The following is a 20,633-nucleotide window of genomic DNA, read 5'->3' on the forward strand; positions in this document are numbered from 1 at the left end:
TTCACTTGCTCATCCTTTATCCAGCCTGGTACAGAACCTGGCACACAGTAGGCTGAATGAGTCAATAAAATCCTGATTTCTTCTGTTTTTCCTTCAGCATGTCCCATTGCATTCTCACATATTTTCTTTCAATGAATGAACCTGGAATCTGTTTCTGTTGTTTGCAAAAGAGCCTTAACTGAACTATGTTTTTTAAATGTATAGATTGTTTTCAAATGTGGTTTCTCATATTGACCCCGAGAAACATATGAACTATACTCATTACTTAAAACGAGAAGGAAATTGAATCACAGTAAAATTCATACATTTTTGCCTTTTCATATGTTTCAAGTTGCAAATATGAAACACAAATCTGTTTCTTCGGCTACTTGCATTTTGTACTCATCCTTCTCTTTAAAATCCCCAATGTAGGGAGTTCCCAGACTTATCTTCGATGACTGCTCACTGCAGTATTTTATCACTGCAATAGGTATAGACTCATTTTCTTCTTTTTTTTTTTTTTCATTTTCTATATTCAACTGAAACTGCTCCTGTTTTCACTCAGACTCATGTATTTCTGCAGTTTTCTCACCACATATTGTGAACAACCAGAGTGTATGCAAATCAAAAGACTTTTAAGTGGAAGAGACTGGGTCCCTCTTCCTTATTCTTTACCCCAAGCTACACAAAGTAGGTAATTTTCTCTATCTTTTCTTCTTGAGATCTACTTTTCATATCGTAAGTTATTTGGCAGCATTCCATATTATAGATTTCTCTCTCTATTTTTTGAAAATGTGGTACCCTAACTGACTATATTAAATGAAATTAGACTAATGTAACATGGTAAGTAAGGACAATTTTCTAAATCTAATCTAGTCTGTGGCATTTTATATGTACAAAAAAAAAAAAAAAAAAGAAAAGAAAAACAAACTCTTCTACTTTTTGTTTAGCTTATAGTAAGCATGACTGCCCCATCATTATCCACAATGTTTGTCCATTCCATCATCTTCCCCTAAATACATGTTTTGTTCTGTGATTTAATCCTTCCATTACATATAGGCAAAACATTAAAATAAATTTGAGAATTACCTCATACTGCAAAATATTTTAATTTTATTCATTTACAATATTTCATGAGGTTAAAAATCTTCAAACGTATTAAAGAACATCTACTCATCCCACATATATATATATATTTGGGGTTTTTTTTGAGAACTTACTATGTAGCAGGCATGATGAAATATTTTAAATAAAATACATTTTCTTGGAATTTGTGTTTTATAGTATGATACTGTAGAAGCACTAATCAAAGCATAATTTCTCACTTAATTTCTTTTTAAAAAAGTAAATTATAATTTTAATTAAATATATTACTTCTTATGTTCATTACTTGAAGACTCAACTGTGTTCAGTCAGGTCGGCATTAATCTCATAGCATTTAGGATTCCCTGCTCCCTTGATATTTTGCCATTTAAGACAATATTTCTTTCTATTGTAATTTCCATTGAGAAACACTAACATAAGAATTCACCTATTAATATTGTTACAAACTTATGTTCCAATCTCACCTTAACTCTCCTTGTTGCTTGACAGCTATTATCCCCAACACAGCAATTATTTAATTATTTCCAACCTTTCCTGTTGTCCTAAAGCATGTAACCTACCTATTTTAGGTAAAGCCATTAGGATGGAGCCATTGGATATGAACTGCCCCAATTTTCTTCCTCTCTTTCAAGTTTTTGTTGTATCTCCTTACCCATCTTCAGTTTTTCTTTCTTAGAAAATGAAGCATCTTCCTTTCAATGCTAACTGTTTGAGTTCTTCCTTTAACCTCACCTTTCTTGATTTCTTAGCTTTCTCTCTCTTCTATCAACAAACATGTTTTTTTAAAAGATTTATTATTTATTTATTTATTTATTTATTTATTTATTTATTTATTTGAGAGACAGAGAGAAAGAGAGAGAAATAGAGAGAGACAGAGACACAGGCAGAGGGAGAAGCAGGTTCCATGCAGGGAGCCTGATATGGGACTTGATCCCTGGTCTCCAGGATCACGTCCTGGACTGAAGGTGGTGCTAAACCGCTGAGTCACCCGGGTTGCCCAACAAACATGTTTAACATCAAAGAAAAGATGTAGTTTCTTTCCTGTAATGCAATTTTTAAGAAAAGTAAATATTAGACATTTAAGATTTAGTAAAACAAACCAGTCATTGCTGTTTTCAAAATGCCAACCTAGCTCAGGATTCAAACTGTTTGTACAGGCCCCTTAGCTGATCCTCTTCATGATCACCCTCACCAAAATGTACTAAATGACTGTGTCTACATGTGCATCATCCAACATGGGTACAGGAGCAGCATAACCAAAGATACGGAGGCCTGGGGTTTGTAGTATGTTTGGGAACTACAAGAGATACAAGACACTGAAAATCTAGGCAAAGTCTAGATTTCTAGGGAAAACATGTTCTAGGCTAGCATGGTCTCACAGTTCATAGATGCCAGGCTGGTCACAGAACACGGCTGGCATACATAAATTGAAAAAAATGATTTTTTTCACCTATGTTTGTGTAATAGAATTATTTTTTAATTCTTTACTAATTTCTAAAGCAAAGTTCTTTGTTGAAGTCTTTCTCAATGACACATCTGGAATTAACTGACTCTTTTAGTACAAAGTCATTGTATTTTGAGAGATTCTCTGTGATATTTATTTTGACCCATTATGTCCTGCAACAATTGCTCCTGAGAATATTGACCACATCTAAAGTAAGTTATTGATAAGTGAAAAGAATGAATGAAAGAAATGCATATACAGCCATTTGGACTGTATTATATTACTGTTAAAACTTGTGATTCTTTATGCATTAAATATTTTGACATCTAAACAAAATGGTATTAAAACAACATAGTTAGGGACTCCTGGGTGGCTCAGCAATTGAGCATCTGCCTTTGGCTCAGGATGTAATCCCAGGGTCCAGGATCTAGTCCCACATTAGGCTCCCTGCATGGAGCCTGCTTCTCCCTCTGCCTATGTCTCTGCCTCTCTCTGTGTCTCTCATGAATAAATAAATAAAATCTAATTAATTAGTTAATTAATCATAGTTAAATAATGACAATGTATGTATGTATGTACAATGTATATTCTTCAAATATAATAAATTTATACTATTTATGACAACATATAATATATTTTAGGATTTCAAACAAAGTTTCCTTTTTTAGTTTCTTTGTGACATGAATCAAAATACACCTGCAGCTTTCTATAGGCCTATCATAACTTCAAAGGTGGATCATCCTAGAAAGCACTGATTAATACTGTGCTAAATAAGAAAAATGAAAATTTGGGATAAAATGAAACTATACTATATAACTGTAAAATTACACTGTAGTTCAGAACTGTCACTTCTGCACTGATTTTATCTGGTAGAGAATAACTAATTAAGTATAATGCTGTTTTCTATGAATCTTCTGTATTTTTCACCAATATAATTGAAATTGTGAATATTTAAGCTACAGGAACTAGGTAGATTACATTCATTTATTTTTAATGACAGTGTTCAGTTTTTAAATTTTACTTTGACAACTCTGCTATGTAATAAAACATAGCATTTTGTGAAATTCTTTAAAAACATTGTACACTTTTAGTATTGTTAAAATGTCTAATTATTTTTGAGATGCTCAGCAATTCTCAGGCAGTTCTGCTGCCAATAATAGCATTGAATCTTGCTGGTTCCCTGTGATATAACTACTTTAGATCTTTACATATTGTATGGAGCATCCAGCATACAAAGTAAGGTACTTTCTTTTAAGTTTTAGATATTTTGAATGTTACACTAAATTAGCCAATTTCACAAACTGATGATTTTAGGTTTGCATTTGTATATGTGCAAAACTTTAGATGATAATAAGTCATTATGAATATACAAGGTAAGCTTCAAAGTAAATTTACATAACACAATTTGGAAATACAAAAATATATTTACAAAAGGAATGCAAATATATTTTCAAAAGGATACTTAGTTTCAATGTTCCAAAAGCTTACATTCTATAAGCATAAAAATATTATATATAAAATTAAGATCTTGAAAAGTTAATTAAGTATACTTTAATAAGCTCCCTTAAGTATTTAAAGTGGTAAATATGCTCTCTTAAGTGGTAAAAAATATACTCTCTTAGCATTAAATTTTTCTAAATTTAAAATAAGCCAAAGGCAAAAGGATTATTTGTAAAATAAATTATGCTATTATTTGGAAAGTTCATTAATAATTAAAACAATAATATCTAATCTTGATTGAGGGCCATCTTTATCAGAAGGAAATATTTTACACATGATTTAATAATCTACCTAGCATTCATAATGACCTCATGAGTTATTCTTATTCTTTTACAACAGTCAAGGGAAGTGAAAATACAGAAATGATTCGATTTACTTTCAATCACACTCCCAGAAATAGTGGGACTTGGTTTTGAATCCTGTGTTTAATTCCAAAGGACGTGATCTTAACTCTTATCCAATTTTATTGCTACGAATACAGTAACAGTGGAAAAGCTAATGGTGAACTATAACTAAAAGTAGATTTGGAGATAAAATTATTTAATTGAAATTTACAAGTCACAATAGTGCTATCTATATGTACCTTTAAAGTCAAAGCATTTTTGTCGGTCTACTCTAAAGAACCAAAAAATGTACTACCGTGACTTTTGGATAACTTTCCTTGAGGCAACTCCAAGATTGCCTCAAGTGCAGAAACTGGGTGTTTTGCTCACCATTATCCAAGTCCGGCACAATGGGGATTCTCAACAAGGTGTGTTGAATGATTTCATGAATTAATACAGGAGAATTAATTTTGGGCAGTCTGCAATTTAAACATGAATTCATTTATTCATTCAAAATGTACAGACTACTTCTGTTTGACAGACATTAGGCTAAGCGTCAATAAACCAATAGAAGTAGTTAAGTAAAATATACCTTAGGCTCTCCAGGAGTTCACAGACCAGTCTTAGAAGTGAAAAAGTGCATGCAGTACAGTAAATGGTACAACAGACATACATTAATTACTTTATGGAAGAATAAGAAGAGAAGGATTTAACTTGAATTAAGGTTCAGGGATGACATTGAAGGAGGAGGCTGAAAGGGAATGTTAGCTTCCAAAATGCATTTACAAAAGAAAGCAAACACACACATAAAGAGGCAGGAAGATCTAACTTAAATTAGGTTTGGGGTAGTATTCAAGGACGGGTGATAAGGAAAAAGCTTCCAAAACGTGTTTATGAAATAAACCAAGCACACATAACTCGAAATGATCATACTCCTGGGTAGGTGATTGTGTCCAAGGACCTTGTGCCCTGCTCCATCTGCCCCATTCTCCTCATTCTCTGCAAAGGTCATTTCATCCATTTCCATAGCTTCCCCTCCTCTGCAAGCAGATTCCTCTCACATTTACATCTACCTGTCAGACCTCTCTCCTGAGAGCCAAACTTGTGTTTCTAACTGGTCTATTTAATTTGGCCAACACTGAAATACATATATTGGATTTTTTAAAGATTTTATTTATTTATTCATGAAAGACGGGGTGGGGGTGGGGAGGGACACAGGTAAAGGGAGAAACAGGCTCCATGCAGGGAGCCTGATGTAGGACTCGATGCCAGGACTCCAGGATCACACCCTGGGCCCAAGGCAGGAGCTAAACTGCTGAGCCACCCAGGGATCCCCAATATATTGTTTTTCAAAGCTGTTCCTCCTCCATTTCCCTCTCTCCCTCATTAGAAACTTTGGAGGTAATCTTGCCTTGTCCTCTTTTGTGTCCTATATTTGGTAAGTTAATAAAGTCTTTTAAATGTCATCTCTTAATAGCTTTTCCCTCATGCTTGACTTCTCTTGGCTCATCCTTGCCACCTCCAGTGTGGTCCACAGACCCCATCTCTACTGCTTCTGATGTTACAGCTGATGGTTATGGGGCCCTTACTAACTAACTGACACTGTGCTTGGTGCATGAAATGCTTATCTCAGGAACATCTTTAATGATTTCCCTACTTCCAATTGCTCTCCCCTTCAGACTACTTGAAAAACATAGCTATTTTAACTAGATATTAGTGAAATATATTTGTGGACTTCAGCCTGGGAAATTTAGAACCATTTATATGTTCCTACCAGGAGGCCATTCTATATCAGAGTATCAGTAATGCCTCTGTGATGAAGAGCAAAATATTCTTCCTTTCAATTTGCAAATCACTTCAGTATCTATTTGCTAATCATGGCTATATGCCAGGCACTTTGCTTGGTGCTAGTGACTTAACAGTGAAAAGAAGGACACGATCCCTGTGCTCACAGAACATAAAGTCCACCGCATTTCCATTAAACAGAAACCTCTGCAGGTGGAAGATTTATGATTTCCTACCTGAATCAACAAGGGCTATTCATTGATTCCCTTAGTTGGTCTCACTGATGTACAGAGCATTTTAAACCTAACACAAGTATGTAGTTAGGAGAGCTTTCCCCCTCAATTTCTCTTTTTGTCTTTCAGTGGAATTCTAAGATACAAGTTTATTGACAATTCAGTTACTATAAAAATGTCTTTCCAATTAGGAGGATTTTGCATCAGTAAAGATAAAATGAGGAGGTGTAACCAAATGAAAGCCTTAAGTTAAAAACCCAAGGAGGCAGTAATACAATGTTTTGAAGTGGTGGAGCAAATTTCTATATGTTTATAAATAAATAGATCACTGAGGTTGAAAATTATGTAGCTTGGAATACTTTTGCTAATATATTTAGTCATCAACACTACAGGCAGCAGAAAATAGGGGAAAGAGCATGAAATTTTGGCTTCCACAATCTTGAATTCAGACAGAAACTTCATTATTTACTCTCTGCATTATTAACAACTACTTGAAAACTTTTTGTGAGCACCAGGTTTTCGTTAGAGTACCAATTTTTTGTTTTGTTTGTTTTCATCTGTAATACAGGGAAATCATAAAAATTCATCTGAATTTTTTCGAAAGCTACTGAATCGTTCTCTCTGCTCTAGTCCTACCACCAAGCCAAGTCACAGTACAATATTCTAACTAAGCAAATCCAAGCCTGTCAATCCTTGTTGAAAATCCTTAAATACCAAGTCCAAGATCCCAGAGGATGACATTCACATTTATCTTGAATTCTGGAGTTTGCACACTTCACTTTTAACCGTTTCTTATTTTCAGTTTATGTTCCAGTTATTCTAAGCTCCGCCTTTCCTACACACCAGCAAATACCTCTGAATCTGTTGGTCCACCTGCTTGAACCATCTCTTGTGTATCTCCACCACTCATAATCATGACTACACACTAGCGGATGCAGAGAAAAACCTCAATTCTCTCATTAAGCTGGAAACCCCAGCTAATACTGTTTGTCTGTATTACCATGTAATCCCAGAGCCATAGGATCTGTCTTTTCTCTATAGGGCTAATTTGCCTTCATTTCTTTTACTTTTTTTTTTTAATTTTTTAAACACATAACATGTGCCAAGAATTTGCTAGATACTTTCGATGCATTTCAAACTTATCAACAGTAATAAGTTATAATGTGCTCCAAGTAATAGAAGAACAACAGTGGACTCCTAGATAGTACTGAAAGGATAGAATATTTTTTTAAAATCTGGTTCTTTGCTAAAAGATCAGCATTACCTCACCTTCATGTGATAAAAGATATGGTGTCTCACCTAAATACCAGTAATACTGCTTTGGATGAAATTCTTCATACAATTGAGACTTTCAGCTTGCCTTCCAGTTTCTATATATTCCACGTGCTATTCCTGTCTGCTGAATGGGAAATATATTTATATTAATCAAATTTTAAATTTTTCTTGATAAAATATGAAAAATGCTAAGTCATAAGGAATACAAGATTATACAAGAATTATAAATCTCTATGAGATTATAAAGAAAAAACTGTCAGAGATTTTGTCTAGCTGCCATAACAATATATTTTAAGAATAATAAAATTAAATTTTTCCTTGATTACTCATGTACCCATTACCTATTCTGAAGAATCCAACAGTAGTACACAAAAGCTTAGTCTTAAATATACCTTTATATATCTTTAGATGTTTTCTTTAATAATATGTAGTTTGTCTCATCAGCTGCCAACATAGTTTCAAAAAAAAAAAAGAATTTGTTGCTGATGGTTTTAAATTTCCATACTTTAATCATTTACCTATCTAATATATTTCCCCAGCTATTAAACGGAGATAATGGCAGTATCCATGTGCTAGGGTCACAGATTGATGAAATGTTCTTGGGGATTACAACCAAGCATGATAAGGGCTTCAGGAGTGGTACGGACAGGCAAAGGAGCACTTAATACACCTGCAGAAATGAGGTGAATGAGTAAAGGCTTCATGGGGGAGGTGGCATTTGAGATGAGTCTTCAAGTAAAAAAAAAAAAAAAAAAATACCAGGCCCAGTTCAGTGAAGAGGCAAAGACAGCAGACACGTACAGACAACATTCTGAGAAAGCAAAACAAGTAAAGCAGTGTGTCGCATGTGCTCCAGACCATGAAGAGCTTTCTGTGTCAAGCTTGAGATATGAACTTTATTATCCTTTAAGGACAGGGGAGACCTGAAGTATTATAAACATAAAAACCGTGATTATTATGTTGCCATATCTTGTTTTCTGGGGGGCCCCAGGAGGCAAGAGAGTCAGCCATTCATACACAGTCTTGGCAGTTAATGTTATTAATTCTCAGATTAAATGGCAAAGAAATGTATTCTGAACAGAAATAACTCTGTGGACTCAACAGATAAAGTTGCTCCCATCACAAATAAGTTCCTTTGGTTTGAGGCAGTAGTTTGCAACCTTTATTTTGTTCTTTTTTCTGCTAATACCATACTGTTTGTTATTTTTGTTCATAAAACTTGCATAGAGTGCCATTGAATAAGACTGGTAAATATAGAATAAAGAAACATTAAGATCCTCCGAGTGTATTCTTCTTCCCTACTCTCTAACAACTACTGACAAACTCTCATGAAACCTCTCATGAAACTGTATCTGTGCAGATACAGTTTGAAAACCATGAGGTGAAGACAGTTAATCTCTAGGAAATGAGGGGTAGTGTGTTGGACATGAATTCTGGGGGGATTCACACATGAAGTCATGATTAGCCAATCTAGGGATTTAATAGAGCAGATAGATGGTTTTATTTGCAAATATCCAGCTAAACGTGAAATCACATTGGGACATCATTTTTATGGACATAAAATTAAGGAGGATTCATACATGTAGTATACATATATCCATATCACTTGTTTTAAAGAAGACTGTCCATTTATAAACATTCGAGCTCCATAAATTGGCAGTCCTGATGCATAAAAACATTATAATCGATTTTTTTTCTCTTATAGCATCATTTAATCTTAATTTTTGTCCATCAAAAGGTATTCTAAGCAACTCCCTTCTAGAACTTGAATTTTGGTGATAAACAATTCACTTAACATCTAGTGCAAATTGAGTTTTGGCACCATCCAGGATCCAGGCACCTCTTAAAAAAAAAAAGGCAGATACACATATATTCATAGTAATCTAGAAGTGAGATTTCACATATAAGGAAATTAATTTAAATTAAGTGTTAGATAGTCTATATGAAAACAGTATTTGCATGTATATGTACAAGTATGAATATATTTGGCTAAATTAAAATGCAAAGATAAAAAAAGTCTTGTAATTAAAATATCCTTTAGCTTATTTGTTGCCTTGTTACTTTTGAACCGTCCAGGTCAAATACATTTTAAATCTTACTCTTAAAATTTGGCAATGTACAATTTCAGCAAAATGACAGGATAGTTTGAACATTTAATGAGAAGATGGAACTGAAACAATATTATTCATCCTAAGCTATCTAAAACGTTTTTGCATATGTTAACTCTTGCGCTAAAATAATTTTAAGTAAGCATTAAAATCTCCACTCCTTGACACAGAATCATTTCTGAAATGCATTGATGTCATTCCATAATAAGAACCACTTTTCAAAATTAAACTAATCATTTTCAAAGTTACATTTTTTTTTGAGAAATGTTGTTGCTTCTATAGCCTCTCATTTCTTATAACAGTATTTCAACCAAAGAAAATATATTGCCTTAAAATAGGTTAATACATATAAAGAATAAAAATAATCATGTTTAATTATGCCTTTTGAAAATAAAAGTAGGGTCAACTTTTATAAATCTTTGTCTTCATGCCTTAAAAACTGTATTTTTTTTCTTCCTTCTCTTCTACCCAACACAAAAACAAACAATAACAACAAAAAGTTAAACACACATATTCTCTGTTATCATAAATGTCAAGATCAAAAATCACTTTATGAATTAAAAATGTGGAACAGAATTCATATTTGTCAACATTTCTATTTTATCCAAATTCCTAGAGTTTTTACACAGACCGTTATAATATCAACAAAAAAAAATGAGTGTTTAAAAATCATTCCAGTGTGTTTTCAAAGAAAATCACCTGCCAAGAAAGGTGTCAGCAAGATCTTTACTGAGGAATTGTAGAAAGCCTGTGTCACGACTGAGCATATGGAATTTACTGACCCTTAAACTTTAAGAGACTGAACTAGAATACTTAATGTCAAAAGCTGCCCCACAGAGCCAGACTACAGGATATTGTAAAGGGTGTTTATATCTCAGTGTACGGAGAAGAAAAAAAAAAGTAATAATTCTGTAGACAGCCCCAGGGCACTTGCATTTTGAGTCACTGCCACAATAAGCAGATCGTCACTGGAAGTGAATATATTCTGTAACAGCACAGACTTGCACCATCACTAGATATCAGTGTAAAGCAGAGAGGCAACAGGATTAAAAATAGAAGTATAAAAAGGGGAGAGAGATAGAGTAATTATTTTTGCTGCTTATGGTTTGCAAAGGTAAGAGGCGTTAATAAATCAGATGTGCATCTATTCAGAGCCCTCTTTTAAAAGAATTCTATCTTGACTACATCAATCCTCTAAGTCTTAATATATATTTTTTCCAGAACATTACAACTATATACCTAAAATGATTAAATGCCAAGCTGTTTATTTTCCCATAAAGTAAAATACACAGACAGAAGAGGTTCATTTTCATTTTCCCTTTTCATGTAATGATGATATGACTAAATTACAAAGTAAACCTTAGTACTAGAAGATACAGTTTGAGGATAAAAATGAGGAAGAATTTGATTTAGTTTAGACTTAACCATTTTCTAGATTGATGACTGATTTATTCACAGGCAATTGAAATACAGTTTAGTAGGTAATAGCTTTGTAACTCTTATTTATATTTATATTATAAATCATTTTGACTTTCTGATAACACAGAAAATCTTCCATCTTAATGAGTTTCTACTTTATCTCAAATACTAAAGCATACTAAGCGTGGTACTTAAACCTCTTATATTACTGTTGCTCATATATTGCACATGTAAAAAATTAAATAACAGAAATTTTGTAATGCTATGTATATAAAATATAAAATGTTTTTCTAAGCCCAGAGGAGACAGTGTTCAAAGTTCCATAATATGTCTCTTAGTTCTATTCCCTCTGTAATATATAAGAGAAGTTAACTCTGTAATGTTCACCATATGAGAGCCATAAATAACAATATCAGGAGACACATCTCATAAACCCTCAAGGATGATACAGTAGCAATTTTTAAAAACCCTGTGAAAAATAAATAAATAAAAACCTTGTGAAAATTAAGTGTTCATTATTATTTTGCTTGAATTCACAGAGAATCCTAGTGCCATCCTATTTCCATATTTAAAAAAAATAGATTACACTGACATGCACATTATCCACTTCTTACATCCTCTTTAACACTTTCACACTCTGCAGTTTTCCTTTGCTTATATTCCCTTTTATTAAAAGTTTGACTATACATTAACTTCCTAAGTAGTGAAGCCATTTAAAACACACTTACTTGGAAAGTGTAAAACCGGGTCCCATTAGGAGGATGCACTTTGGGGGAGCCAGAAACGGTGTTCATATCCGAGAAAATCATTTCTGATCACAGAGACAATATAATCCACAAGGAGCTACAGATGCAGAGCAGAGAGCTTAGCGTACAGATAAATCCGTGCATGCATTGAGGGAGGCTAGAGGGTAAAATGAAATCTGTCCCATCCTTCATAGATACACAGTGATAGCATTTTGAGTCTTTCTCCTACGTTTGCAATCTAAGCTGAAAGGTTATCAGCCACCGACCTTTTGTGCAGCGAGTTCTTTAAAACATAAAATGGTTTTTTTGAAAAATTAAAACACAGAAGCGAAAAAGCAAGAAGCAACAATAAATGGAGCTTGTGCAGAATCTGGCAGTGCTGTGGACCTGCCCATCTGTTCTCAATGATAATCACCTCCCTCCACCACAGTCTAGCAGAGTGATTATGCTAAATATCCTGGTTAACCAATAACATACAGTTTCATTTCAGGGAAGCATGCACAGTGTAATTCAGAGGACCTCTTCTGACTAACCTGAAGCATGTTCATATGCTGTTTAAAGCCGTATTTAGGAACAAATTATTGTTCTATCACTCTCATTTCTGTATGTTTCTCTTTGTTACTCCCAGTCTGTTCAGCAAGATTTTAGACTTTTGTACAGATCCTTTTCTTTCAACATGAAGAGTTCTTTTTAAATTTATAGATCAAAGCATATTATAACCTGGCTAGAACATTAAGGCTCAAGGCATACGATTCAGTAAAGCCATACAATACTAGGAACATTATCAAATAAAATGCACAAAATATTTCTACTTTTCCAAACTCTTAAAGAACATCACAATATGGGCATAATCGAGACTCTCCTTCCCCCAGTTTAACTCGAAAATTCACTAAGTTTCAGAATTAATGACCTAGGAAGCACAATACACTTGTTTTAAAAAGTCAAAACTTTATCTCTCGTATATAGAAAAGAAATAAAAAAAAAATCTTTTGGATACATGAAGATTTTTTTCACTCAATATCCAAAAACATTAACTGCAAAGATCTAGACTACACTGCAAATCATGTTCATTTTTTATGTCTTTTAACACAAATTATTCAGTCTGTAAAAAAGATCATATTCAGATGACTTTACACTTTTTAGAGGTAAAAATAAATGCTCCATTTACACATGGTTCAAAGGTGGAGACTTCAGGAGAACAGAGATGAGAATGAGCCAAAAGTGGTGTCTTTGTAAATGTATCTAAGATGGCAGTTATACATAATTAAGAACCAGGAACCACCTGCTTTGAACCTGAAGACTATAATAAAGAATATGATTATGATGGGCTCTCAAAACTTAAATTATTATTCATTTATATCTTTTATTCTCCAATTATGATTCAAATTTACAATATCAATGAGGAAGAAGCAGAAAGATGATTCTTAATTCCTTAGATAGTCCCACACTCTGGTAAATTCAGCAAGTAGGTAGTTATTTACCCAGCAAGGTGCTAAATAAGCAAGAAGATGATTTTTTTAAGAAGATGATTTTTAAACAAATGTTTAACTTGAGAATAATTTTAAATTTATGGAAAAGTTGGAGAGATGGAACAGAGAATTCCCATATACCCCTCACCCGATTTCTCTAATGTTAACATCTTACATTACTACGGCATATTTTTCAAAACTAAATAACTGATATTGGCAAATTATCATCAAATAAACCCCAGACTTCACTTGGATTTCACTAGTCTTTCTGTTAATGTCTCTTTTCTGTTCTAGATTCCAATCCAGGGTATCACATTTATTTAGTTTCCAAGTCTCCCTAGTTTCCTCTGGTCTGTGACACTTTCTCAACTTTTCCTTGTTTTTCATGATCTTTAGAAGACTATCAAGTACTGGCCAAGAATCCCACAGGCTATCGTGCTCTGACGCCTATATTAATTTTATTTGATGTTTCCCTCATGATTAGACTTGAGCTGTGGGCTTGTGGGAAGAATACCACAGAGGCAAAGTGTCCTTCTCAACATATACTATCAATGAAGTGAGCTCATCCCATCATTATGGGAGTCCATGATATCCACATGTATTCCTAGTAATATTAACCATGGCTTGGCAAGGTGGTATTTGCCAGATTTCTCTACTGTAAAGTTACTATTTTTCTCTTCTCCATACTCTACTCTTTGGAGTTGGTCACTACATCTAGTATATCCTCAAAGAGGTGACAGAAAGTGGTGAAATTAACCTTTACTTCCTGAGGAGGGTAGTGTTTATACACATTAAACAGAATTCATCTATAGAGGAGATTTGCCTCGTGTATAATTATTTTTTCAAGCTTTTACTTGTATCAGTATGGATTCAGATATATTAATTTTATACTTGGGGTTATGATAAAATAAATATAATTTTATTTTGATGCTCAAATGGTCCCAGCTTTGGCCACAGAGAGCTCCTTGAGGTTGGCTCCTATTTTCCTTTGATGTGCTCCCGTCCTTTTGTTTTTTGAGCACTCAAATGACTATTTTTTAAAAATTTGGGGGGGGTTCCTGGGTGGCTCAGTGGTTTAGCGCCTACCTTTGGCCCAGAGTGCGATCCTGGAGTCCCAGGATCGAGTCCCGCATCAGGCTCCCTGCATGGAGCCTGCTTTTCCCTCTGCCTGTTGTCTCTGCCTCTCTCTCTCTCTCTCTCTCTAGGTAATTCATGAATAAATAAATAAAATCTTATTTTTTTTCTCCTGCAGGAATTACCCTTTTGCTAAAACTATTAACTATATCTCTACCACTGCAATTTAAGTTGAAAAAACATGTTTTCTTTTTTCATGATTATTTAAGCAGCCATAGTACTATATTTTTCAAAATAATCCTTTTTCCCCTTCTGATTTTTTAACCACATGGGATTCGTTGATTCTCAAATAAGTATATAAGCATACTAGTTTTGGTAATCCGTGATCTATGTGAACAATTTTGATTCTTCATACTCAAGGATACATGTTGGGATATTTCCTCCTGTGAGTGGTACCATGTAAGTCGTGCTCCTCAAAAAGCTATTAGTGGAAATGAATCTCAAAAACAATTGTGAAGTTTCTTCAGAACCCAGGTTTTTAAGGAATTTTTTTTTTTCCAAATAGATTATGGTGCAAAAAAAAAAAAAAAACCTCCATGTGTTTTATGCTTATCTGTTAATTAGTCCTGATATAATATAGACCAGATGATTCACTAGATTTCTTTTTAAAGGGGCCAATAAATCAAATATTTCCGGTGTAATATTATATATTCCTGATATAATCTCATATATTTGCTGAATTTGCATCAACCAACAAACTATTTTAGCAATTCTGAAACTTTCTGACCAAGAAGAGTACAAGTTTTTCTTTTCCATAGTTTTTGTGTGGGGAGGGGAAAGAAGGCAGTATGAATTAATGTTGAAAGAAGCTGGAAGGATAAATAGTATTAACATATAACTATTTTAAATACAGTGCTTTACTCTAAATGTTGTGGAAATTATCAAAGCATACATTCCTTCCCAAACTTTTGTTTTCTAGGTGGGCTATTTATGATGACAGTAGATCATTGTTCTGAAGGTTTATTTGAAGACAACTCAACTTTTTTTCTCTTCCTGCTTAGCAAAAGTGAAAGTGGTGTCTATGTTTGAAAATTAAAAGGATGCAGAATCTCGCCCTGTCCATTGTGGTTGTAGAAGCCTGATACTGTTTCCAGGCTCTAGAAGAATAATTATAAAAGATAGTCTCTGTCCTCATGGAACTTTAAATTTGGTGGGTAGGACATCAACTAGTAAGAGGTTATTAACTAGCAAGACAACTGAAATGTAGTTTAATAAGTGCTAATGACTGACTTCACATAAAGGAGATTGAGTTTAAACTGAAAAGCATGTAATTCAAAGGATATATCAAAGTGACCCTAGCAAGAGCAGGAGATTAAAGACTTTCCAAAGTGAAGGGTCAATGCATGAAAAGATACAGGTTGTCACAGAATGTTTTGGGAAATATGGCTGAAAACATTTCAGGGCATATGAGGTAACTGCGTTAGATGTGTTTTTCATATATAAGCGTTTTCTCAAGTGAAATTAGTAAAGAAATTTAGTCTGGTTAACACCCTATTTCTATGAACTCAAGTAAAGTCAGAACATTCTTGTCTCAAAAATATATGAAATGTAGAGACATATTTTCATACTTTTGGTTAGTATATTTTGACATCTTTCTTAAGTTTTCCAAATAGCTTTCCAAGATTTTTTGGCTTGTCAAGAAACTTCATTCTTAGTTTGATTGAGTTTAATTTATAATAAGACTATTTTAAGTATTAACTTGAAAGTAAAAAGTATACAGTATAATATTACTATGTGAAACAAAATTTAATGTGCTTATGGCAGCAGACATTAGTTTCTGGGCAATGTCTACCAACCATATAAAGGATAAATAATACGTCCATTCCAATTACTACACACAGATGACCCCCCCAAAATCTCTCAAGATATATCTTTTCTCCGGAGAGGTAAATTAAGAATATTGACTCTAGAAAGTTTAATTTCAGCTATTTCAACCACTTGAATTTTTACAGAAAGAAATTGAAGATGAAAAAGTAAAAGGATAACTCAATTACACTTTCTTAAAAATGGGTAAAATAAAAGTCCTGAAGCCAGACGCTTATTCTTAATAGACTTACAGAGAAGATTCCCAGAAGTCATCTAATATATCCTTCAGCCTCTGAGAATAATTACTCTTAAGCCTTCTGAAATGTATGTTATCAGCTTGGTTTTATAAAAAGTTCCAAAAAAATATTTTAGAGTCTACTATGTCATATACTGCCAGGAAGATTCACCTAACACATTTTTTATAGCCTTTCAATAGAATTCTTAAATAAATAACTGTTAGATATATTCCGCTTCAAGACAACCAATTCAATACATCTTTTCTTTTGTTCATTTATGGGTATTGGATAAGTAGCTCAAAACTTTGTTAGAGTGATAAGAATTTGGAGAATTAAAGAAATACACTGAAAGGACTGTTCATTTGCTGTTAGTTCCTGATAAATGCTCAGAGGAAAAAATGCCATACTGGACAAAGAACAGGAAGAGCAAGAGAGAGGAAGAGAGGGGGAGGGAAGGAGAAAGGGAGGGAGTGAGGGAACAGAGGAGAAGGAGGAGGAGGACAAGAAGGAGAGATATCACTACAATTTACAGCATCACACTATAGGATAACAAAGAATTTTCTAGCCAAGCATTCAGTTAGAAGTCATGCCAGATGGAGTGAAATTTGCAGTCCAGATGGGCAATACATCCTAGTGATCCATATGGATGGCATGTGGAAGCTAGTTAGGTACATATTGCCAGCTAGATTATCTATCTTATCTATCTACTAAATATATATTCATATTTATGCACCTCTAACTATATTTGCTTCATTCTCTTCATGACTACTATAAGATTCAGCAAAGATGACCCTATCTAGATAGCCAACACTCTAAGTTTACATCCTGCCTCTGAGTCTTCTTCTTGACAGTCACAGCTGGTTGTATACAAGTCTGTAGGGTTTGTACATTCACTCATTTATTCATTTATTTATTCAACAAGTTTTTTTTAAATAAATTTTTATTTATTTATGATAGTCACAGAGAGAGAGAGAGAGAGAGAGAGAGAGAGAGGCAGAGACACAGGCAGAGGGAGGAGCAGGCTCCATGCACTGGGAGCCCGATGTGGGATTCGATCCCGGGTCTCCAGGATCATGCCCTGGGCCAAAGGCAGGCGCTAAACCACTGCGCCACCCAGGGATCCCATTCAACAAGTTTTTATTGAGGAGCAATGCAGTGCCAGACACCTGTTATAGTTAGAATAGAAATGAAAGGCAGGTGAAGTGAGAGGAAACACTGCATTTGTAGCAAGCCAATGAGATACTCCATCCAACAGTATAATCAATTCTCACAGTGAGATCTTGCATTGGAGAATCCCAATTAAAAAAACAACAACCAACAAAACTTCTAAACCTCAGACTTTCTTCCAAGTTCAAGAGATTCTTTTTAGCTACCTAACCATTCATTGAGAGTGTCTCAAATAAAGACAATACTTAGAATCCTTTGTGATCCCTCAAGATTTGTAGTCATACAGGCTAAATACATTAATACAAATCAAGCATATTGAAATTCATCAGCTTCCACTTATAACAAGATGAAAATATTAAATTTGCCTTCAACCCGCATCTTGATAATGTTTTTTAACATCATAAAATATTTATGTGTATGCATGTTTTGTGTGTGCATTATACATACATATGTATATATACATACATATACATATGTGCATATACATGCACAAGCATACCTACATATATATTGTCTTCAAAGCTCAAATTAGAACATTTTAAAATGGTACCTTCTGTCCATACTCTTTCTTCTTCGCATTTTGGTTTCTCTTTGCTTGATTGACATTTTTTCACAAATATTTACATGTATTATAATAGCTCATAAACACCCTCATGCTTAAATTAAAAATACTATACTGTATGAAATTCAGGATTGAGTATTGCTTTGTTTTGGTCCTTGAACAGAAAAATACTGATTGATTGGAACTTTATAATTCTATGACACAATAATTTTACTACATTTCGTTAAGTTTATCTCACATCCTAAAATATACATCACTAGCTTAGTTTTACAAAAATCACAGTAAAGTTCTATGGCAGGATGTTATTTCTTCATCTATCACTGTGAATACCAGATGCCTACATAGTTTAAGTTTTTATAACACCTGAAGGGATTTCTGAGTTCTGACTTTTATAAAAATAAATAGAGTGAGTTGAAAAATATTGGGTCCATTCTATGGCATAAGAACTATATATGGACTATTACATATTGAACTTAAAACTTGGATGTGCCTTTCATGTTCTCTTTTTATTTTTTTAAAAAGATTTTATTTATTTATTCATGAAGGACACAGAAGAGAGAGACAGAGGCAGAGACATAGGCAGAGGAAGAAGCAGGCTCTATGCAGGGAGCCTGATGTGGGACTCAATCCTGGGTCTCCAGGATCACGCCCTGGGCCCAAGGCAGGCGCTAAAGTGCTGAGCCACCCAGGGATTCCCCCATGTTCTATTCTATAGTACGGTTCTGATATTAAGTTTCACTTTTCCCTAGAAATTGGCGAAATTTTTAGTCATTTTTGGCCAAGATTGCTACTCTGGATAAATCTATATTTTCATACTTTATTTACTGTCCAGTTTCCATATAAGTCCTCTGTTACTATACTATACACTATAATCATTGCATCAGGATACAAAAAATTCTTGGTCACTAATACAGAATTTTGATTTTGTTTTTTATATCAGGAAACATAATTTCTAAAGTTTGAAATGAAATAAGATACCTTAGTATCTTATATAGAACTTCTTGTCTTATATAGAACTTCTTGTCTATCACTAATAAGAACCAACACAATGCACAGCATAGAGTAGACATCCAATAAATATTTGGGAAATGCTTGAAACAAATCATCCTCTGGCAGTTTTGCTTCCCTCTTTTTATGGGTTGTATTTTAATGGTAGCTATCTCATTTGACTTGCTGACTAGCCCTGAGAACTAAAAAATGCTTATTTTTATTCCCAGATTCTTACAGTTAATTTGTGGTATATTTAATATTCAAAGTCTGGGCTGAAGGCACTGCTTCCTACATAATCATAGTCAATTCATTGGTGAAGGATGCCTGGGTGGCTCAGTCAGTTAAGCATCTGACTCTTGATTTCAGTTCAGGTCATGAACTCAGGCTCGGGCGATTGAGCCTCACGCTGGGCTTCCTGCTCAGCACAGAGTCTGCTGGTCCCTCTCCCTGTGCTCCTCCCCCTGTTCATGCTCTCACTCTCTCAAATAATAAATAATAAATAATAAATAATAATAAATAAATAAATAAGATTTTTAAAAAATTAGTCAAGTTGTTGGTAAATGAGTAAAAAAAGAGAATGTACAACTCCAGATATTTTAACTGCCAACCCATATTGTTTGTATTAAATAATCCTGCCTAGTAGTTTAGAAAACAGATTTTTAAAAATAGCAGATTAGGGATCCCTGAGTGGCACATGGGATCCCTGGGTGGCGCAGCGGTTTGGCGCCTGCCTTTGGCCCAGGGCGTGATCCTGGAAACCCGGGATCGAATCCCACGTTGGGCTCCCAGTGCAGGGAGCCTGCTTCTCCCTCTGCCTATGTCTCTGCCTCTCTCTCTCTCTCTCTGTGTGACTGTCATGAATAAATAAAAATTTTAAAAAATAAAAAATAAAAATAGCAGTTTCAAAAATATACTTTAAAAGAAAAATAACTTTGCAAACTTACATGTATCCACTCACTCAAATGTACATACAGATAAACTCATCTCCATCACCGATTCACAGAGTATTGGGGGGAAAATCACATTAAAGAGAAAGAAGAAAGGTATGTTTTTAGCTTGGTTTTAGCCAAGCAGATATCCTAAAGCTCTTCTTATAGTTCACTTCATGTTAAATACTTTGTTTACACCATCTCAGAAGACATAGGTTTAACTGATAGGGTAAGAGGAAGAGAAGAGTCATGAAAGTGACCAATTCTATGCAGAGGCTTTTAGGAAAAGGTTAACATAGCTATCTTGGAATAATAGAACATTTAAAAAATGTTAATTTATATGGATGGACACTCCGCTCACAATCCCGAGTTTAAGATTAGAAAGATTACAAAATTACAGAAACAAAGGCAATATTAGTCAAAA

General features: G+C 34.0%; 1 protein-coding gene across 50 annotated transcripts in view; it reads right to left on the reverse strand.

Moving 5' to 3' along the window:
* The window catches only part of PPFIA2 (PTPRF interacting protein alpha 2), a 495,741-nt gene that overhangs the window by 301,832 nt on the left and 173,276 nt on the right, over positions 1 to 20,633 (reverse strand). For 11 of the 50 annotated variants that reach the window (XM_025992181.2, XM_072724498.1, XM_072724495.1 and 8 more), the window contains exon 1: positions 11,899 to 12,329. The exons of 34 other annotated variants lie outside the window; for them this stretch is intronic. In XM_025992181.2, the coding sequence (XP_025847966.1) occupies positions 11,899 to 11,979 (81 nt within the window). In that variant the 5' untranslated portion in view covers positions 11,980 to 12,329. Of the gene's footprint in view, positions 1 to 11,898; positions 12,474 to 20,633 lie in introns of those variants that run through there. 5 more of the 50 variants (XM_072724499.1, XM_025992180.2, XM_025992183.2 and 2 more) reach the window with 5 other exon arrangements.

The sequence above is a fragment of the Vulpes vulpes genome, chromosome 10 (genome assembly GCF_048418805.1).
Source record: "Vulpes vulpes isolate BD-2025 chromosome 10, VulVul3, whole genome shotgun sequence".
In the NCBI taxonomy this organism is placed as follows: Eukaryota; Metazoa; Chordata; class Mammalia; order Carnivora; family Canidae; genus Vulpes; species Vulpes vulpes.